Source organism: Apus apus, chromosome 1 (assembly GCF_020740795.1).
Source record: "Apus apus isolate bApuApu2 chromosome 1, bApuApu2.pri.cur, whole genome shotgun sequence".
Lineage (NCBI taxonomy): Eukaryota > Metazoa > Chordata > Aves > Apodiformes > Apodidae > Apus > Apus apus.
In genome coordinates, this window is record NC_067282.1 from 135,054,141 (window position 1) to 135,075,480 (window position 21,340).

The window sequence follows — 21,340 nt, forward strand, 5'->3', positions numbered from 1 at the left end:
GCACTTTTTGTATTTTTCATAGAGTTTTATTCATCTTGCTATAAGAGATTCTCCCCATAAAGGCACTTCATAAAATGACTTCATGTGGACATCAGTGATTGTCAAAATGACTCCCCTGCATTTCATAAATAATTAGGTAAAATTACATTTCTTTGCCATAGCCATGTTAAAACACCAGAGGCAAAATGACACAAAGACATTATACATCACAACTACAGTAACTCAAAGTGCATAGAGGCAATACAAAAGTTTATGAAAAAATAGAGCACCTTTGACTCAAGACTTATCACTCATTACCTGCTATGGATTTTGTAAGCTCTTGTCTGACATTAACTGATGACTTGCTATCCAATAAGCCTTCAGTGCCTGTTGCTATCTTTCAGGTTTCTGTACTAGTGCTCTTATTTTAGGTTACAAAGGGTTTTATGATTAATTATTAGAAAACTGGCATTTCTGCTTCACCAACAAAATCAAGATTAACAAAGCCCTCACAGTATTACTGGCAGGGATATGATGACAGCTTACCCTGATTGTAGAGTTTCTGAACATCTTTGATAGTCTGGATGCTGGCTGACCTTCGGAAGAGGCCCTCTACTTGTAGTCCTGAAAAAACAATTAATGCAGGTGTCACCTGTAAAAGCTGTCACTCTTGTTTTCCTCTACAGTTTTACTTGAAAACAGAACAGAAGCAGACGGTCTGGGAATAAACTCACTTGGTAGACACATTTTTTGGTAATGAAGTTCTTGAGAAGGGAACGTACAATCAAATAATACTGCAACGTTGCCTACAGCACTTTCATAAACATGTCTCAGAAATACTACCACTTTTCCTGAAGCGTTTTACAATGTCTTGACAACTATAATTTTCATTCAAAAGTAGCCATAGAAGCAAGAGATTTAGATTCATCAGGCTGCTTATGTACCCACTCTCACTGAGTGTATCTGCAAACTGAGCCCCAAACCACACCTGTAAATCTGCTATTCTCCTTGCTTAAACTCTTAAGCAAAATAATGAGGGTATTTGCAAAGATCCCTTAAGCTTCCTCTTCTAGTGGGTGAGATAAGATCCTTTAGCCTGGGGAATACTTCAGAAGATCACTGGATGGAGGAAACTCTTTCTTACCATAGGAGGGATACTGGACTCCCCAGCTTAAAGGTAGGTTGGGGCTGACTACTGCTCCTTCCACCTGTCTCTGGAAGTCAGTGGGATTTCAGATTGTCTGAACCCATTCCTTATGGAATGATATTTAGTACTGATCATATAGAATTTAGATCAGTATGCTAAAATAATTGATAATGTTTACTGAGATAAATTTTCACTGGCATGCTTCAGAGACTTCTGCAAAGAACTCCAACCTCTACTTGAAAGTGTTCCACCAATGAGATTTAGAGGCTTAGCTGGAGTTTAGCTTAATGTAGCTCCCAACTACTTTCTAAGCATTTATGCACTTGCCTGTTAAATTCCATGTTGCATATTAAAACATTAGCCCATTCACTCAGTTCTGGAAGGAGTATGATATCTCAAACTACAATATATAAGAAGGACGTGTGTGATTACTAAAGGAACCAAATGGGCAATAATTATGATCTATTTGACCACTTGCTTTATTCCTGACCAGGTCATGTTTCAGTTGAATAAAGTTATGGTAAATGACATCACTGTAATAAAACTGTTCCACTAGATTTATAGTGCAAGCTGTCCAAAGACATGATTTTGGAAGTGGCAGCTGTGAACAGCTAGCTTGTCAAGGCATTGCCCTCAGCAAACAAGAAATACAATTGTTTCCTGAGAATCTGCAGAATTTTATGCTGGCTGTCAGTGGACTAAGGGCTTTCTGTAGAAACAAGTTTTTCAGAAAATGGACATCATAAACACTTATAATCCAGTTTGCAGGAATTTGTTTGATAGTTAATGCTTTAATCTGATGCGCAACCTACTGTATAAACTGCAATGTAACAAAATACCAATTTTTAACATGTTTATGCCTTTATTGGCTAAGCTTTCAAGAGTCTAATTAAAGTCATTAATCTGTATTGTAGACAGCAGCTGTACTTGTCTGGCCCTGCATCCCATCAACATTATTGTAACGACACATAACACTAAGCTCTTGCTCAATATGGTTTTTGGAGGTTTGAGAGGGAAAAAGCAACTTTTATCCTTATGTGCAGAAATGTGGGATATGGGCAATATCTGTGCTTCTTCCAGAATTCATTTTCCAGGTCAGCTGGAAACTGAATCGATATACAGCAATTTGTTTGATCGCAGGTGGCAACAAGCCAACTACCAACGCAGATATCTCCAACCCTTCTTAGATTTGTGGACAACATATCCAAATGATGTGACACTAATTAAATGTAGGTTAGTGCAATTCTTAGGGGAAAAAAGAATCTTGTCCTTCAAAAGTAAAAGAACTGCAACAACAAAATAGCCACACCTTTTTTCCACAAAGGATGCTCAGACCAGAAATAATCTATTATAGAGATTTTTAAATAAAGCATGGGTCATAATTTCAGCTTAATGGTAAACAGAAATATGAGCCAACAGCCATAATGCTATTGAAGGGGGGAAACTATGAGCCTGGGTACAGAGACAGCCCTTTTGCAGTAATTCTTCTAATTTCTGGGATGCATACAAACTGAGCAGGGTACTTTTTTTTTAGAAGTCTAAGTATATTGCTCTCAGTGCTTTCTGTGTTTGGGCAGGGCAAAGGAAAGCTACCTGAAAACATTATTTGAATGATGATGTTTCCCATGTCCCTTAATCTGAAAGCATTAACATACGTCCCCAACTGGGGTCTCATAGTAAGAGATGGGAAGGAAGAAACGAATCTGAAGCCTCTTGATGGTTATTCCACTGTGATGGATAAATACACAGCTTCATACACAGTCAGGAAATATTTCCTCCAAGCCTGTCTCTTCCTTTTCAGACACTAGGGGAAAAAAACTTGGTTCTTGGAACTACCATAATAAAGCTAACACAAAGTGGCCATAACAAAAGAAATCACTTTGTCTTCTTTTTGCAGACAAAACACATGCCAGAGCCACCAGAGTTAGGGGCTGAGTAACAAAATTGGATAAGGACAATCCTAGTCATTGCAGCTCAAAGCATTCTTTTTTGTCCTTGTAAAAAAAATAATTTTGAAGTAGCCTCTTTGATTTCTTTCAGTAGTATTCTTCAATCAAATCCTATTTACAGCATGACTCACATCAGCTGTCTCTAAAGAAAACTATTTTTGTTCTGGTGTACAACTTGAAGTATTTTGCCATTAATAGCATGGGTAACACAGTCCATAGAGAATACCAGCCCTGGAGCAGCAATGCGTGCCAGAACAGTTAGGGGATGAATGACATGAGCAGCTAGCCTGGGCTTTCCAGTTCTGATAAACATGCAGCTGCGTGTCAATCACATATTCCATCAACAGCGCAGAGCCACTGTTGAGATAACTTAGCACAAGCAGCTCCCTGCCCCTCACAAAAACATATATAGACAGACAGAAATCAGTGGACTTTTGCTACTCTGCACTAAGCTCTCCAGACCAAAAGGTACAAAATTTTATCTTAATATTATACAGAAAAAACACAGTGATGTGACTAGTGAAGGAGCCATCTGTGTTCAATGAAAAGTGATTCTGCAATTGAGAACTTAACTGAGTAATTATTTAAATGTCAATAATCATAAATTAAAACAGGCAGGCACTTCATTCCACATTGAAATAAGATGGCTTTTACCACAGTAGACAGAATTTCACAGTGCAATGACACAACTAAGTTATACTCCAAATTAATAAACTGTTGCTAAAAATATTTAACCTCCTTCCACCCCCCATCAGTTGTCCCACAGGAAAGACACAGAAAATCAAAACTGATAAAGGTAAATTAAAGCAACACATGCTGTCACGTTGCTGCAAACTTGTCAAAGAAAAAGGGATGAGAAAATTACATTCTTTTTCTTTCAATCATCTTTGATTTGAGGGTTGCTGGCATCAAAAACCTTTGTTAATTTGTCTGCTTTCAGAAGAGAAATAGCAAAGAGAGAGCATCTGAATTCCTTCTGTCCTAAATTGACTTTGGAAATGTTTCTTTTGACTGGGGTCCTGCCAATACTCAGGAAGTGTCCATCCTGATTTGGAAATGGTTTTTATTCTCATTAATACAACTGATTTAGACATATTCTAGCCAATTACCTAATTATAATAAAAATTCTTTTAAAAATTGTAACTGATTTATTTCTAATATGAGGACTGATTAGTTTCTAGCATATGTTAGTTGTCCACCTTGAGTATAACATCTTAAATGCCCAAAGTAGAGGCAATTGTGAATTTTTATGATTAAGAGAAATTTGAGATTTTTTATTTAAAAGCTAGAATAGAGTACAAGTTTTAGGAGGTTGCACAGTCTTTCTTTCCCTTGTACTCTGTGCAACAAATAAAGAAGTGAGTGTGATGTCTGCAGTTTGTAAAGATGACTTGCACTGCAAGAAGGTGCACAGCAGATCAAGGGCAGAGAGGAAAAGAAGGGACATTTCCAGCCCTACTGAAAAGCTGAGAAGCAGCAGCAGCAAGGATGTAGAATTGTGCATCCTCCACAGAACCCAAAGTGTATTTGGGTCCTTGTGGTTTTGGATTGCAGAGTCTCTGCTCTTTAGATTTATGAAAGAATATTCACTTGGCACCTCTGCACATAATTTATTTACAATGCCTGAGCACCAAAAACACAAACTGTTCTTATTACAAGGTTCATTTTTATTTTATGGCAAACAACCAATCTTGGGATTTATCTCATCTCCATGAACCCTAGGTAAAAACACTCACATGAAATCAAAAGAGCCAAGAACTCAGAAATGTTTATATGCCCAATGTCAAGTTTTCCCAGTGTTGCATTTTTAAAAGGTATTTGATTGATCACAAGAAGGGGAGGCCAGGAAGCAAACTCACTAAGCTGCAGCAATCCAAATGTATTCAGAATGCATAACCATTCATCTCTACCCATTCTGACTATCACCACCAGGATGCTTTCATTCACATTAAAAGAAATGGAACCAAAACTTTCTCCATTGGCAAGATTTGTTGTGCTTCACGGAGGGGATGAGGGGAAAGGTTAATCCCTGTTTGCCACTGCTTCTACTATTCAACAGATAAAGGGCAGCTTTAGTTGTCACTGCAATCATACCACAGGACATTTATTACTTTGTTGTTAAACTTCCATAGCGTGGTTGCTACCATTTCATTTAGAAGTCTTAGTCATCACCCTGGACTCTCCTGTAGCAGTCCAAGAAAACATCAAGCAAAAACTTTGTGCTGCAAAGCACTTCCAGTCAACAAAAGAGATGAGGTAAGAGAGAAAGACTCGGCAATGGGGGCTACTGTAAGATAATGTCCCTATAGGGGACAAATTACCTTTTCTCCTTTATCATTCTGTAGAGTGATTCCTTCATGGTGAGTTTATTGTTCCATCATTTCTGAAGTGCTGATGATTATCAATTTCTTAAAATGTTAGTAATAAAACCAGCAGGTAAGCTTAGGTTTTAAATTGTTTTAAACATGGACAAATATGTAGCTTATACCTTTGAGGATACTCTCTAAAACATAAAATACATCAAAAATAATAATCCTACCTACATATTTCAAACTGGTATTTTGCATAAGATCAGTACAAGTGACAGTGTATCAATATTTGATACAGGCTTGAGGAACCGTCTGCCCTTTGTAACCTATTGGACATCTTCATGCAGGTCTGAACAGTGCAGTTTACACCCACCTTTATAACGAAGCAAGTGAAAGTTTCCTTGAAAGGTGTCTTCTTACCTCCAGATGCTGGGGGTTTGCAAACAAAATAAGGATTTTGCCCTGTACTTTTATTTTTAACGTGTCCCTGTTAGTGCACTCAAACTGCAGGTCAGAGCTTAAAAAGTAGGAGAGCATGGTGAATTGTACTAATACTGACCTGAACAAATAACAAAACCACCAGCCATATGGTCTAGTTTTTAATTTATCACCGTACCTTATAGCGAGGCTGTAACCTGCTTCTCTAGAAAAATTGACATGCAAGTAAAAGACATGAAAAGGAACTTTGGCTGTGACATCTTATTAGAGTTTAAAAGCAGAAGTGCATTTCTGAATCCTAAAGCCTGTGAAAGATAAAGCTGCCCTGGAGGCAGGGCAGCTCCAAAGTGAGCGGGCCTTCTCTGTCCTGCTGGGTCAGTGTGGGCAGCACCATCAGCTTCAGCCACTCTCACCACCCTGTCCCTCAGCATTATGGAAGCCATACACACAAAAATGTATTGGACACAGTGTTTATGCACACAACCTCTATCCCTGTTTACCAAAACAGGTGCTTAGAAGAGACAGCCACCATTTACAGTATCACTTTAGCACAAACTAGACTGCTGAGGTCACGTGGGGACGTATTAACCAGAGAAAGAAAATTACTACCATGTGGCATAAGTTGAGCTTCTTGGAGAAAAAGAGCCTATGAGCAAAGCATCAAGATCATTACTGCCAAATGAATGACACCAGGGTATTAATGCTTATGAATTGTTCTGACAAACCTTATCTAGTGCAAGTGCAAGTCAAGTCTTGCATTTATAAATTAAACAGATGAAAAGGTTGTGGTTTTGAGACTAAGCATAGAAAAAAATGTCCTCAGGTTTACTTGTTACTATGAAGAAATAGTCACAAACATGCTATGCTAAACTTGTCCTTCCGTTTTGGCCTCACCGTATCACCATTTGGGTTCAGGATGATGCCAATATCTTACTTCTGAAATTGAGAGCACTTCTGTGATTTGGTCCAGAAGATGAACTCTGAGGCTTAGTCTTTAAAAGCTGATGATTTCCCCAGATACTCAGAACTCGTTTTAGGAAATCAACTCTTCCTTGTGAAGGTTAGCAGGAAGGGAAATAAAGTGTTTTTTAAATTAATCATTAAAAAAAATTATAAAATTTTTCAATCTAAAGTGAAACTTGAATGAAAGTAGTGAAATGGCTACTTTCTTTCCCCTTCTTGAAAAAAATAACCTGAAAGTCACTGTAGGAACTAAGAAACTTAGTTTATTGTGTTCATTGTAAGAGTGTCTGAGGCACCAGCCATGATAGATCTCGTGTATGGAATATAAAGAGACAGAGAAGAATCTCTGCTTACAGTAGATTCTTTAGTCTCTGTTAAGGTGCTGGGTGGCTTACGAGCTGATTCCAGTGAGAACCATCTTGCTCAGACACATCTATCTAAATACACAGTCAGGTGACTATAGGAGGAAAAAAAACCCACTCACTGTCATAATGTTAATTTGGCTGTTGAGCATGAGGACATGCCTGCTGCTGCCAGAGCCCAGTCAGTAACTTGGTACAAGAAGGAGAGTTTTGGCTCATTTGTACAGATGAGGATGCCTCCACACTGGGAAGAACACTTCTGTGAACAGTGTTGCCTGAAACTGTGGCAGAAAATTTAAACATCAAGGAGGAAAAATGTGACATGAAGCGATCTGTCAAAGGGATCAGAGTTATTAAGATGAAAAAGGCTGGGTGAACTTTAGAGACTGGAAGTTTCCTTAGCCTGGTAGCATTCCATTGCAGGCTGATGCCTAGTTTGAAAAACACCACACCTTCTGCATCAAATCTGTTAAAAAAATGAGCCAATGCAGTACAGAATGGATTTAAGGGATGTCAGAGGATCCCTGATGTTTCAGGGATTCTTAATCCTATTGGTGAAGCAAGATTTTGCAGGAGCTTTTAGATCTAATTCATGGTTTCAGAAACTGATTTCAGGTACATAGATGTGAAAATGCAGCAATGGGAAGAAAGAGTGGAAATACTGCACCTGCTCCCTTCTAATTCTGTGAGGCTGGAAACTGTGCCAAAATCAAATGGAACAGGGTAGTGACAGTGAATTTTTGTCACTTCCGGAAGATGAACTGAAGCTTTTACTGTGCTCACGGCCACGTCTGGAGTGCAAAGAAGGCTGCCAGTCAGCCTCCTGGGGCTGTCAGCACAAGAACCAACACTCGCTGGAGCTGATGGCAGAATTGAGACATCCCATATATAAAGAAAGAGTTAAAATCATAGCAGACAGCAGGTACAACAGATACCTGCACACTTATAATCAAGTGCAAAAAAAAAGCATGTCTATCACCTACTGCTTAACAGCCTTGGCATGGCAGGTACTTGGCTTTCAAGCATCAGCTGGCTGAGAATGTCAGAAAACACTGCCTGACAAGCCATTTCTCCTTATAAATATGGTTTGTGGAGATCTCCTTATGATAGGGAATATGACAGCTCTAAGCAAACCTGGGTTTGGTTGGAAAATGTGAACGTTGACAGAGCCCATGCCCTTCTTTCCTAGGGGCACAGAAGGACAGAGAACTGGCGAAAAAAAATGAGATAGTCTGACTACTAAGTGCATGGGCTGGACTACATATTGGTGGCCAGCGTTACCATGCCATTGACTTGCACAGATACACAAAGCAGGGCAAGGGCTTTGTTCAGAAGTATAATCACATTTCCTCAGAGACCATCCTTTATGAACGGTGCTGATACTGCACTGAAGAGATGAAATTTTAGGGGGGGAGGGAAAGAAAATTATGAAGTTCGGACAAAGCCCAAGGATGCTTACTGCTTTCAGAATAACAAACATTTCCTTGAGGAGAAATTCTGCAATGACAAAGTTGAGCCAACCCTTTCTTTTATCACAACAACGGGAGCCAAAACTTGCTGGTTTTCCCCTGTACTACACAGTTGAAGTTGCTGCTTCAGAAAACTGCAGGCACCTGAGCTGGACTTTGCAATTGTTGAGAGGGAAGAGTATGTGCAATAGTACAAGCTACAACACCCAGCAAGAACAAAGCCAAGACATGAAGGAGGTTTTGTGTCAGATCAGTGCAAAAATTATTAGTTAATGGTCACTAGCACAATATAATGATGGCCATAAGCCTTCCACTTCTTTAAAATCTTTAAATAGGTCCAACAAAGTGCCAGATATGCAAAGCCCTCCTCCCAAGCACAGTCAAAAGTTTAAATCAATTAACATTTTAGTGATTAAAGTTCCACTCAAATTCTAAATAATAACAGCTCTGAGAAGTAATGATGTTAGTGCACATTCATCCTCATTTTAGCTCTCTTGACTCCTGTGATTAGTGAGGAAGAGGCATTTGCCTATTAAGACAAGCTAAATATATGTAAGAATGTCTGTTTCATAACAATTTGAAACACAAAAAAGTCTGGTTTTCATCTGCAGATGGGGCATGCACTGATACACCACACAAGCTCTAATTATCCACTTATAAGTGTAATTACAGGGATTGTCTCAAGCTGCCAGTCACTTGCCTTCAACATTCTTAGTAGTGAACTATTTACATTTCCTGTATCCAACCTTAATATTTGATATAAACTACACCTGCAAAGTTTTCATCATTAGCACCGGTCTGAAAACAGCACAGCCAAACAACTTAATGGGCTCAAGTGGAAATCCTGAATTTGGACCAAGAGGCCTTCAATGAGGCCTATTAGGAACTCTCCATCCACTGCAGATTGGTAGATACCTTTAATAGCAGAACTGGCACCACTCCAGTACTTGGCCATGGCTGCTACAGGTATTTTGAAAATATATCAGCAATTTCAAGAGTCGAGGAGCTAGATGTTCTGTACGTGAACATTCCTATAGGTGCTATGCTCCACTGCTTGCAAATTGCAAGCAAGTATTCACTGCAGTGTGCATCTCTCTCATTCTGCTATGCATATCATTAATCAGCTTCACTCAAGGTATGAAACTCAATAAAAAATAATAATGGGCAGTTACTGAATGTTCTTATTTACCATGGGGCAAGATAAAATATGAAGGAGCATAGCCCAGCAATGGGGGGTAAGATACTAAGTGTCTATTCTGGGCTCATCTAAGTCAGTAGAATCTTGCACTGATTGAAAGGAAGCCAGAATTTCTCTTGAGAATCAGCAATAAAACCAAGCAACGTTTTTCTTCCCTTCCCCCTGCTTCTGTCTTCACAAATGTAAAGACAGTTGAAATTTCTCACCTAGGGTTCAAATAAACTCAGACCAAACCCTAGTGGTGATAATTAAAGTGAAGATAGGTCACTGATGCATGCTACTTGAACACTGGAAACAAAACTTACCTTGTTCAGAATGATAGCTCAGGGATGCAAATTAAGGTCTGAGAATATTGTGGAATCTAGGTTTTGGGTTTGTCTGTCTACAGAAGAATCTAATTTACTCAAAATTAATATTTTACACTATTTTTGTGCTGCCAATACAAATAGCTCTTCAAATGAGGAAAATCTCAGATTAAACTCCTTTAACAGCAATATAGAGATCTGAGTTTTTTGTCTTAACAAACTTCATGCTGATCCTCAAAATTTGTTCGAACACTAACCAGTCTTCATGGCATATTAAACACCAGTGATGTTTCTTTTTTCTTTTCAATAACTTAACCAAACACATTTTGATTTTCTTCTCTTGACACACCTATTAAAAATTCACACCCTTCTTTCAGGCATCTTAGGAATCATTCCCAGTTCTGCTACTGTGTAATGTTGTGCCAGTCACATAATTGTTTTAAGCTCTGTTTCTTTTCTGTCACCTGTAAGATAAATGTACATAGGCTATAGATTTGGTACGGTAAGATTCAGCAAACATTTATGAAACTCTGAGGCCTTGGAGCACAAAGGGTTATGGAAATGTTGCTGTGCTTGCCTTAAAAATCACAGATCAAAACATAAAGTCTGATTATACTGGCAATAGGAATTAAAAGACTTACTCTCTTTCTCCCTGCATGTGCCTTTGTCCCTGTGCAGGGAATACAGTGCACTTACCCTACAGATAGCACATGATATCTGGTCCTTCATGTTAGTCTGGAATGCACTGGGGAGCCCACTGGTACAGCCAGAGGTTCAAAGTCTGCCCTCTCTTTGCCCTGTACATGACGGTGATATAGGGAACTCAGATTTGGATGCTCCCATTTTAAATACAGGCTTTTGTAATCTCTGTCTCTATATAATGTAACTATAGATACAAACTGCAGTCAAAGGGTCTGTAAATGCCAGTAAAAGTGTTTCATGAAGGGAGGACTTCAGGATTACTCCTGCAAAATGTATTTTTTCAATGAGTTTTTAGGGCCACTGTTTCTATAAAAACAGAACTTCTCATTGATTTTTTACTGGAAGTTCTACTTAAAACCAACCATATGATATGGATTGATGATGCATATTTCAAGACATCTCTTATTTGCTATTCCCTATTTTAATCCTAAAGGCAAAAAGGTTTTGGTTTTCTTGCTTCGTATTGGGAAATTAATGTGATAATAACTATTCCCTTACCCATCAGAGCTCTCAAAGCAGTGCCCAATTGCCACTAATATTTTCAGGATCTAAACATACCCTGTATAGCTGAAAACTTTGATGAATCAGGCACTGAGTGTATTACAATTCCATATTATATTCCTTCCTCTGAAAGAGACACCCTCTTTTGACACAAAACTCACCTTTTATTTTTAGGTAGGATACAGTTTCCTTCATTACTGGGGGGATTAGTTCACCTTTATTTTTGTCCTTGATACTGTTAGAGAAAAAAAAAAAGTAACAGTCTTTAAATGGCATTTATAGACAAAGAGTCAAAATCAACACAAGAACAGTCTCAGCAAAAACCTGAGACATATCTGCAAGCATACATCAAATTAAACAAATTAAGGAGCCTGCACCAAGGCAGGAGTCCTCCACAACTGCAACAGGCACTGAACAAGCTACTGAAATAGATGGCTTGAACTCCTATTCAAAGAGCTGTTCCTAAACACTTTCTTCTTGCTAGAAAAGATACATAACTGCAACAGTTCTGGGTAATAAATGAGTCCTACTTCCTGAACTGAAGGGGAGTCGAGGATAGAGCATCAGAATATTGTTCCAGGCTCACTTTACACCGACTCAAGATTATTTTTTTCCAGTTTTGTGCCCCTTGTTTAGTGTGCCCCAGAAGGGCTGCATTCAACCATGACACAGTGATGGTGGTGGTGGTGACTTGGATTGGATTTGGCCATATGCTGCTGGTGGAACAGGGTTTCAAGGCAGCAAAGTTGGAGTCTGCAGCAAATGCATCAGAATAACTCTTGATCAAGGGATGTTGCAAGTTTAGGAGCCTTTTATCATGCAGATCTTCCTTTGTCATTTGTCTCTTTTTAAGCCACAGTGTATGTATAATTAAAAGGATATTGTACTACTTATTTTGAAGGCAAAGTGATGCAGCGAGATTGAGTTTATTAACGCTTTGAAAGATTCCCATGTAGTGAGATTGCCTTTTCTTTCATGAGAGAACTGTTCAGGCAAAAAAAAAATCAAATATAGCATTTTCTTGATCTAGACAGTGCAGGAAATTCTGCAATTATCTCCCTGATTTTAAAAAAATATATACTTTTCCAGTTCAAAAAGTGTAACAAAAAAAAGACAGGCAGTATCTACCAAGGATTCTACTACATTTTTATAATAATCAGCCAAACAAAAAGGTCCAATCTCAAGTTTTGAAATACACATATATTTATGTGTGCAATTTCATGTTTGATATTCAAAAGGTGACCAGCTTTACTGGCAAACTCTAAAGCACAAGCACAAAACAAGACAGTGATCTGTGGCTGTATAATGAGAGGCTACAAATACTGCAGCTCATCAACAGGAAATGTGAAATGTTCGTAGGAAATGTAGATATAACCTTGAACTAGTGCTACTAGCTGAGGTTGCACCTGCAGAGGAGAATGATTCTTAGCATCTTTTTCTTTCTCAAATATTGTAAATTCTTCTCTTTCTGTCTAGGTTTACTTACTCCTTTATTAATGTAAAACATAACTGATAATATCTGGGGTGTATTTGATCTGTAATAATATTGCATGGAATGAACAATCCAGTATTATATTTTGTGTTTAAAATACACACAAAATCTACTTTAGTAAAGTTACAGCAACATAAGTTGGCCTAGAGTGGTAGGGAAACTGTCAAATCCTCCCTTCCTCATATTTTTTTGTCTGTGCCTATGAAGGACTCAGAAAAGCATATGTAGACTGGTTAATTTTGGACCTCTAAGCTTAAGGAGGTTGGTCACCCTTAGCTTCACATATGGGAGCAGTTCCTCCAAGAGGATGACCCAGAGCAGGATCACGACTTAGGTACTGAATCACCCTGAGGTTTTGCCTCTCTTGCTAATGAACTGAGAGGGAAACACACTTCATGCTGTTCGGTTATTCAGCCATCAAACACTTTGATCCCACTCATCACTCCATGCACACAATGCTGAACCACCAGTGCCATTTCTTCCACTTAAAGTTTTGTTGCTCACCGAGTCCTACTCATTTTTCCTCTTTCCCATTTTGAGTGTCACTTCCTCTAGTGCTATATAAAACAATACAACTTGTTACTTGATGGCAACTTTTTAATCCAGTTCCTGGAGCTCCCTCTACTATTCCCAATACCTAGGCTACCCTGCTTTTTGAAAGGAAATTAATTACTCCATCATGACTAATCACCATCTCAACACTAACTGGTGCACCAGCAGACCAAAGACAACAGAAAACTCAATTCCTGCTACAGTTTCTCTCTTCCCAGCCAATGATTTTTAAAAGCTTGGAGTATTTGTGAGAGCTCCACTCCTTTGTCAAATTTGCTTCACTTAAGCCTATGGCTCTTCTGTGAACCTCACAAAAAATCAATCAAATGAACACATTTTTTATGCTCTTTTCCAACAAAGTATCCATATCAGAATCTAAAGTGTATAAAATTCAATACTGCTGTATCTGTGGGTTAATACCACTTCATAGACACCACTGTACCCATATCTTACTGGAACTGTTTAGGAAAGGGGAGTTTTCCTTGATTTAAACATAGACATAGGAATTTTGATTTAAAATACAGCCAAGTTTCACAAAACCATGATCGTAACCTGGTAATTTTAGACATTTGACCAATTCTACAACGGATGCAATGTACTTGCAAGAAGAAAAAGACTAACAGCAAGGAACAATTTAATTCAGAAAATTCCTAAGTATGAGCTTTTATATGTTAGTAATTCCAGCGTTTGCTGCTGCTTGCAAGTATGATCTTTTGATGAAACGATACAACTTTGTGTCCTTACATGCTGGCAAGGCACAACTCATTTCAATACAAAACAGTAAGGGACTTGCTGGAGTAATCATTCTCTGCACTATTGTAACAACAGGATAATTGCCAGAAGAAATATTTATGGCCTGATTTCTAAGTCCAACCTCAATCTTCCCTATTGTCACAAACACGAGAGCTAAACGAGGGGCCATAAGGGCTTCAAGAAAACAACCCACTAAGTAGAAAAAGCCAAGGCTTGAAACGCTACCCAGGACCAAGTTTATGACCTAGTCCTCGGAGCAGTATCCTCTTCTTACCCACAGTGACAACCAGACAGCTCTGTAAAATACCACTCCTAGTAGAAAAATCTTCTCAGCCCCTTTCAGGATATGGATCCCATCACTCCTAGTCTCTCCTGCTCCTTCCAGCTTCAACAGTCTTACAGCAGTTTCAGGCATGCTGGTGACACTGTAGAGCCACAGAGCTGTGCAGTGCTCTCAGACCAGCTCCAAGACCCAGGTTGTTCTCCCCTTCTCCCTATCTTCCACCTGGACTCAGAAGAGGAGAAATTATTGAGTAACCTTGCTTCAGTACCATGAGATCTCACACCAGCCCTGGAAAAAGTTGGCCATAGCAAAGGGAAAAGAACCATGGAAACAGAACATGTGAGCCCCCAACCCTGCTCTGAATGGCAGCTGCTGTATATGAACTGTTTTCTCTCACAGCAGATCAGTGTTGTATAACAACCCTGCTGCAACAACATAGAACAAAACAGCAGCCCCATTAATAAATTAGCCTTGCTAATAAACCACAAGAAGAAGGGAGTTCTAGGGGTTCTTTGCACAGCATGCAAAGTTGAAAGCCCCAGTGAAATAGTATCCCCCGGTAAGAGACTAAACAAGAAAAGGGTCTGGGAGATGAGGTCAGTACCAAGGTCAATGTTCAGGATACCAGTGAGGAAAAGTCTGCAGTAAATCGAGGTAAGGGGAGAAAAACCCACATTCATTTTAGCTTTTCTAATAGGGGAGTTAAAACACACTCTGTGTGTGTAAAATAATTTTGTTTTGTGTATTCAGATCAGTACCCTAAACATTTAGGGCAACTTTTATTAAAATTAGTTGAAAGCCTTAAATGGGAACATCATCAAGGCTTTAATTTGCTTGGAAGCTGTTACATCTTTATTACTGACAATTTAAGCTCATGGAACCCATTCTCAGTCTCTCTGAAGTTGCACTGATTGTTTTTGCTTTCTTACAGCTGCTCACTCCAGAGGCACCAAATAGCAATCCAGCAGCTTTTATAAATGTTTTCTAATTATTATTGTTACCCATAAATGTGTTTCCCATTTCAGTGTATAAATAGCAAACTGATTATTTACAGCACTTGCTCCTGCTGAGCACTTGCTTCTCTGTCAGAGAGGTGAGACAAATAACTGGGCTATAATTTGGAATAATAAAACCCACACATCATATTTCTTTTTCTAAGAAAAAAAGATAGAGTTTCTGCACTTCTACCGTTTTCTACAGGATTCCTGCTTCCTTTGAAGGAAAGGTTCCATTCGAGTACAATGAAATAGGTGCTCAAGATAAACAGTATTTTAGAAGAGAGTAGGATATTCACCAAAAGTCACATGGGAAGGATTGTTCTGTTTTTGCAACGCTGTGGAAGGCAGGAATGCATATTTTCATTCCATTTCACAATGTGGGACTTAGCGTTCAGTTTACTGGACTGAAGGTGACAGAAAATAATAGGGACATTACTTCAGCTAATGTAAATCAGACCAGCTCAGAGGTCAATCAAATTACACCTCTATCCTCTTTCGTGGATCCTGTCAAGTTATCTGCATTCTTCTTGCCTTGTTCAGGATGTTGTGATGAGCAGCTGTGCTTTATGATGGACGATGCAAACTGACACTGGTGATCAGGCACTACTACAGGCAATCTGAAATGCAAGGTCTCTTACTCTTTCTGCTTAAGAGACAAATGTAACAGAGCATTTCAGTGCACAGTCTAGTTTTCTGTAACTGATTCACACATCTGAATCGTATTGCAGCAACATGTCAGATTCAAGAGGGATCTAATTCTAGTAAACACAGTAGCCAGGAAGAATGAGTACTCCTCACTACAGGATATATGATTAGTTACTGCAAGATGTTATATACCCAATAACTCATTTTTAGACAGTGGACAGTTATCACAAAAGGCTTTTACACATTGTTCTGAAGTGTCATTAAGTATTCTTGGCTGATAATCTTTCTCTCTCTCTGCTTTTCCTCTCCTTTTCATTTTTTCCCTGCTGAGACATGCTGAGATTTGGTTTAGAATGCATTCTTCCTCCCTGGTCACGCATGCACAGCATGCACAAGAGGAAAGATTATGACCAAAAGGAAAGCACCCTGAAATGTTTATGACAACAATTCAACAAGCAAAAGCTGTACAGTTGTGGCAATTTTGTGCATTTTCTCTGCCCCCTCTCCCCGTCCATGGCAACAGATAGAAAAACAAAACATTTCCTCCCTTGCCACAAAAGATATTTAATTTTAGTTTTTTAAACCAATTGGAGAAAACAGAACAATGTCAATAGCTTGTCAAGGTCAACTCTGTGCTCAGTGCTGGAGCTCAGCTGCAGCCTTCCTTGATTACAGAGGCAATCGGGTGCAGCAACAGGGGCCTATAGGAGCTTGCTAACATATAGCAGAGGACAATGATGCTGCTTGACCCATATAGTCAATTATTAATTCCTTTAAAGTGTTGCAGATTCAGAAAGCTTTATTCATGCATTTTAACTGCAAATCTCTGATCTACATAATAAGAGGGTCCCCTAAATTTTTCCTTGCCTTTTTAAATATAAAATCTTTACTAATGGCTTTCAGAGTAAAACTGCTGTTTTTCACCCTGACACGCAGTGCAAACTAGCAAGGATGCATTCTGAATAGCTAATCCCTGCTGCTCTACATTTTGCATGTCAAGGCAGCATTGCTGAAAGAACAGAAAAATAAGTCTTCCTGTATCAAGACAAAAAGACACGTAACATCTTTTGAAATGTCTGGATTTATAAAAGGGGTAACTACTGGTGAGTAACAGAAAGTCACTTCCATAGCACTGTTGTACTCTCCCCTCTCAGTCTCTGATCACTACAAAGCTGGGGCACTGTACGTGAGGAAGTACCTCTCTACACTTGTCCTGATCTAACACTGCTCCCTGCTAACTTCTGCTGTTGCCATCTATTGGAGACATGACGTGAGGCTTGACAAACCTTCTAACCGGCTCATTAAGGTTGTCATTCTCCTCACTTTATCTGCACATCAGAAGCTTGAATTAGCAAGTTAGAGAAGGACATAATAAACACTAAACGTGCAAACTATCCCACCCACTCTGTGCTAGACATTCTCAAGCACCTGTCAAACCCAAGCATGGATTCCCATTACATTATAACTGAAAAATTAAGTGTGTACTATTCTGTCTGATATCTGCACAACAATGAACATTAGTTTCAGTTGTGTTATTTTGTATTTTCAATCACATCGTTTTTCACAGGAGCTCAAATCTTTAAAAGTGCAATTTGGCAACCAGGCAATCCAGGCTAGGGATTAGATATGCTACAGAAAGGGTGTCATTCAGCAAACTGGGCAAGTCTGCTCTGTACGTGCAGGCATAAAGAATTAAATAGGGGGAAAGCCAGGCTCTTTTGGTTCTCCACACTTTATTCTAAAGACAGCCATCTTTGGATGATTTAACTGCCTTTACTAAGCTCATTTATTATTGTTTGAATTATCATTGCTTCATTGGAAACTTCAGGTCAACTTAGTACCAGGCCTGAATTCTAGCTGCAAAGACCAAATTATTGAGTCCTCACAGGAGCTCACAATGAGGAAAGGCTTTCCACACCACATCTGTGCCTATCATAAAGTACACACTGAAATCCCAGACAACTGAATGTAAACAAAGCTGGATGGACACTCAAGATGAAGTCAGCTTCCCATGTGTTTGTTTTTTCCTCCTCACAGAGTTCAGGGTGACACAGAAGGGGTAAAAAAATCAAATGCAGCCACTTTAAATTCAGATTTTGGATCCTGAGTGGATGGTGGCAACATAAGAAATAAAAGTTTTTAACCAACCTGATAATAAGCCCTTCAGCTTGCTCATAAATTAAACCAAATTCAGTATAGATTGCATTTCAAAGAATTATACTCCCAGCTCTCACAGACCTGCCATAATTTTAAAATGCCCAGTTGCCTTATGTCATTTTGAAAATCTAACTCTTCAAGGTTCAAAATGTCTTTGTGAGTTAACAGATTCCTCCCAAATGAGGCACTGGTCCCAGACAGTCATTTATCAGTGTCTAGATGCAAACTTCTTTCAGCTTCATTTTGCTGTCCTAACAAAACAGGTTTTTCCTCCCTGCCTGTTGGACAAAAGTGAGGTACTTTGAACCAACACTTAGTCACTTTTTGCTCTTCTGGCTTTTAAATTATAGCTCTGGAAAGCAAATGTATCAACTAATACAAACTGAGAAAAAAGTTAAATGGGGAGGTGTTATCAGAGACAACATTGCCCCCTGCTTTTAAGGAGGCACATTCAGAAGTGTATGGCTTTACCACCCTCCACAGTCACAAGTCATTCAGATACTATCACCAAATGTCTTATCTAAATTAGGCCACCTATGTGGGCTTTGGATAAATCCCATTCACCAATCTTTTACTGACTGAATAAGAACTATCATCCCAGAGGTACCGAATCTGATGAAACCTCAGGCCCACAGGCCTTATTGTGTCTTTCTTAAAACTAGAGAAAAAGACTCCACACAGGAACACTCCTTTAATTTTAACTGCCTTCCCTCAGCAGCATCCCTGACAGTACAATTTTTACTAACTGTAATGAAATACACAGCACACACATTCCCATAAGCCTATACAAAATAAAATCAGGGTCTCCCTGTATCTCTCCAGTAAAATGGAAAAGCATTACCCAGGAGAAGTTTTAAACCTGCCTCTTTGCTAGACAGCTGGGGAGTCACTGCCACTTTGCCATTAGTCCATATCGATCAGAAAAGGAGAGGGAATTAGCAAAAGAAATCCATTCATCAAGATGAAAGTTGATACTTTTTTTGGTTCAGATTTTAGAAGCTTTCCAAACAAATCATTCCCTCTCCTCTGTTAACTTTACCTTTCTTCAGAAACCCAGTATAAATTAAGTCCCTTATTTCTCATTTAGAAGTCATAGGGGATTTGTTTATTTGTGATTTTTGCATGGTGATGCAGCACCATCTCTTCTGCAAGAAGGAATTTGGACAAGGGTGGGCAAACAGAATGAGTGAATATCCCCATGCGTGTCCATTTTGGACACCCAAACAGTGTGAACTGCACCCATGCACGGAGGGCATCTGTCCATCAGCACTTCCACCACCAGCACTGGAACTCTCTCAGGCAAAACAAATAGTAATGCTGCACTCATAGAATCATAGAATCATGGAATCACAGAGGTTGGAAGGGACCTCTGAAGACTGAGTCCAATCCCCCTGTTGCAGCAGGAACACTTAAGGCAGATCAGACAGGAACGCATCCAGACAGATCTTGAAAGTGTCCAGAGAAGGAGACTCCACAGCCTCCCTGGGCAGCCTGTTCCAGTGCTCTGTCACTCTCACAGTAAATAAGTTTTTCCTCATGTTGAGATGGAACTTTCTGTGTTGTAACTTGGTGCCATTTTTCCTCGTCCTATCACAGGGCATCACTGAAAAGAGACTGGCCCATTCTTGACATCTACCCTTTAGATATTTATAGACATTAAAAAGGTCCCCTCTTAGTTTCTCTTCTCAAGACTAAACAGCCCCAGGTCTCTTGGCCTTTCCTCATATGACAGATTTCCAGTCGCTTAATCATCCTTGTAGGCCGCCATTGGACTCTTTCCAGCATATCCCTACCCCTCTTGAACTGGGGAGCCCAGAACTGGACACGATACTCCAGATGTGGTCTTATGAGGGCAGAGTGCAGGGGAAGGACAACCTCCCTTGACCTCCTGGCCACGCTGTTCTTAATACATCCCAAGATACTATTGGCTCTCATGGCCACATGGGCACATTGCTGTCCCATGGATAACATCTTGTCCACTAGGACTCCAAGGTCCTTCTCCATGGGGCTGCTTTCTAGCAGGTCAGCCCCTAATCTATACTGGTGCATGGTGTTTGTGTCTCCTCAGGTGCAGGACTCTACACTTATCCTTGTTGAACCTCATTATGTTAATCTTTGCCCAGCTCTCCAGTCTGTCTAGATCTCACTGACAGGATGTACAGATTTCAGGTGTAACAGCCAATCCTCCCAGCTTCGTATCATCAGCAAACTTTCTGAGGATACACTCCACCCCTCATCCAGGTCATTGATGAAGATGTTGAAAAAGACCAGGCCCAGTACTGACCCCTGGGGAACACCACTAGTCACAGGTCTCCAACTGGACTCTGCACTGTTGATCACAACCCTCTGAGCTCTACTGTTTAGCCCGTTCTCAATCCATCTCACTGTCTGCTCAGTATTTTGCCATCCACAGCTCTCCCACAGAAAAGCTTAGTAATTAGCCACCCTTTTTATACTTGGGAAAGCTAAGGCATGAAGCAAGGATGAGGTTTGCTGATGGTAACGCAGCTGGAAAGCAGTAGAGCCAGAAAGGGTGGCCACCACATGCTCACCACGTGCAGCCCAGTGGAAGACACTGTTTACAGCTCAGGCATAGTCAGAGAAATAAAACGTGATTAGCAAATGGTAAGAGAGGCACACAACATGCTGTCTGATCACCTAAGCATGCAAAAAGTTTGATAGAACTGTTTGAGCAGCCAGGCTGGGCTGGAGGCGAGTGACAGTGTGCCCTGACGCCTGCAAACAGTCCCAGTTTTACTTCTGAAGCGGTGGCGTAAAACATTGTCCTTCTTAATTACCTAGAGGAGTCCACCTAAAAGATACTATCTGAATTAGAAAAGTGAGTTAGTCATGTTCAAGTGTTAGGTTGAACTTTGAAGAGGCATTATAAAAGTTTCTGTCGTAGTGGCTCTTACACGATAGATATTGACTGTTCTAGTTTCAGGCCTTCCAGAGAGGACTAACACTTAGCATTTAATCAGGGGGAAATTATATTTTGTATCTCATTTACAGCTGAGTCACTAGAACCAGAAAAGTACACTGGGCATTAGAGGAGATTGAACAAACACTCATGTATCAGACATGATACATAACTAACTTAACTGACTTTGCTGAATGTGAACAATATTCTTCAGCTGT

The 21,340-nt window shown here is 39.6% G+C and overlaps 1 protein-coding gene across 1 annotated transcript in view; it reads right to left on the bottom strand.

Moving 5' to 3' along the window:
* ARHGAP8 (Rho GTPase activating protein 8) overlaps nt 1-21,340 on the bottom strand; it is an 83,771-nt gene that overhangs the window by 15,164 nt on the left and 47,267 nt on the right. Inside the window, exons 9-10 of the mRNA XM_051636101.1 lie at nt 11,484-11,557; nt 526-603 (exon numbers count right to left, since the gene is read on the bottom strand). Of these exons, the coding sequence (XP_051492061.1) occupies nt 526-603; nt 11,484-11,557 (152 nt within the window). The remainder of the gene's footprint in view (nt 1-525; nt 604-11,483; nt 11,558-21,340) is intronic.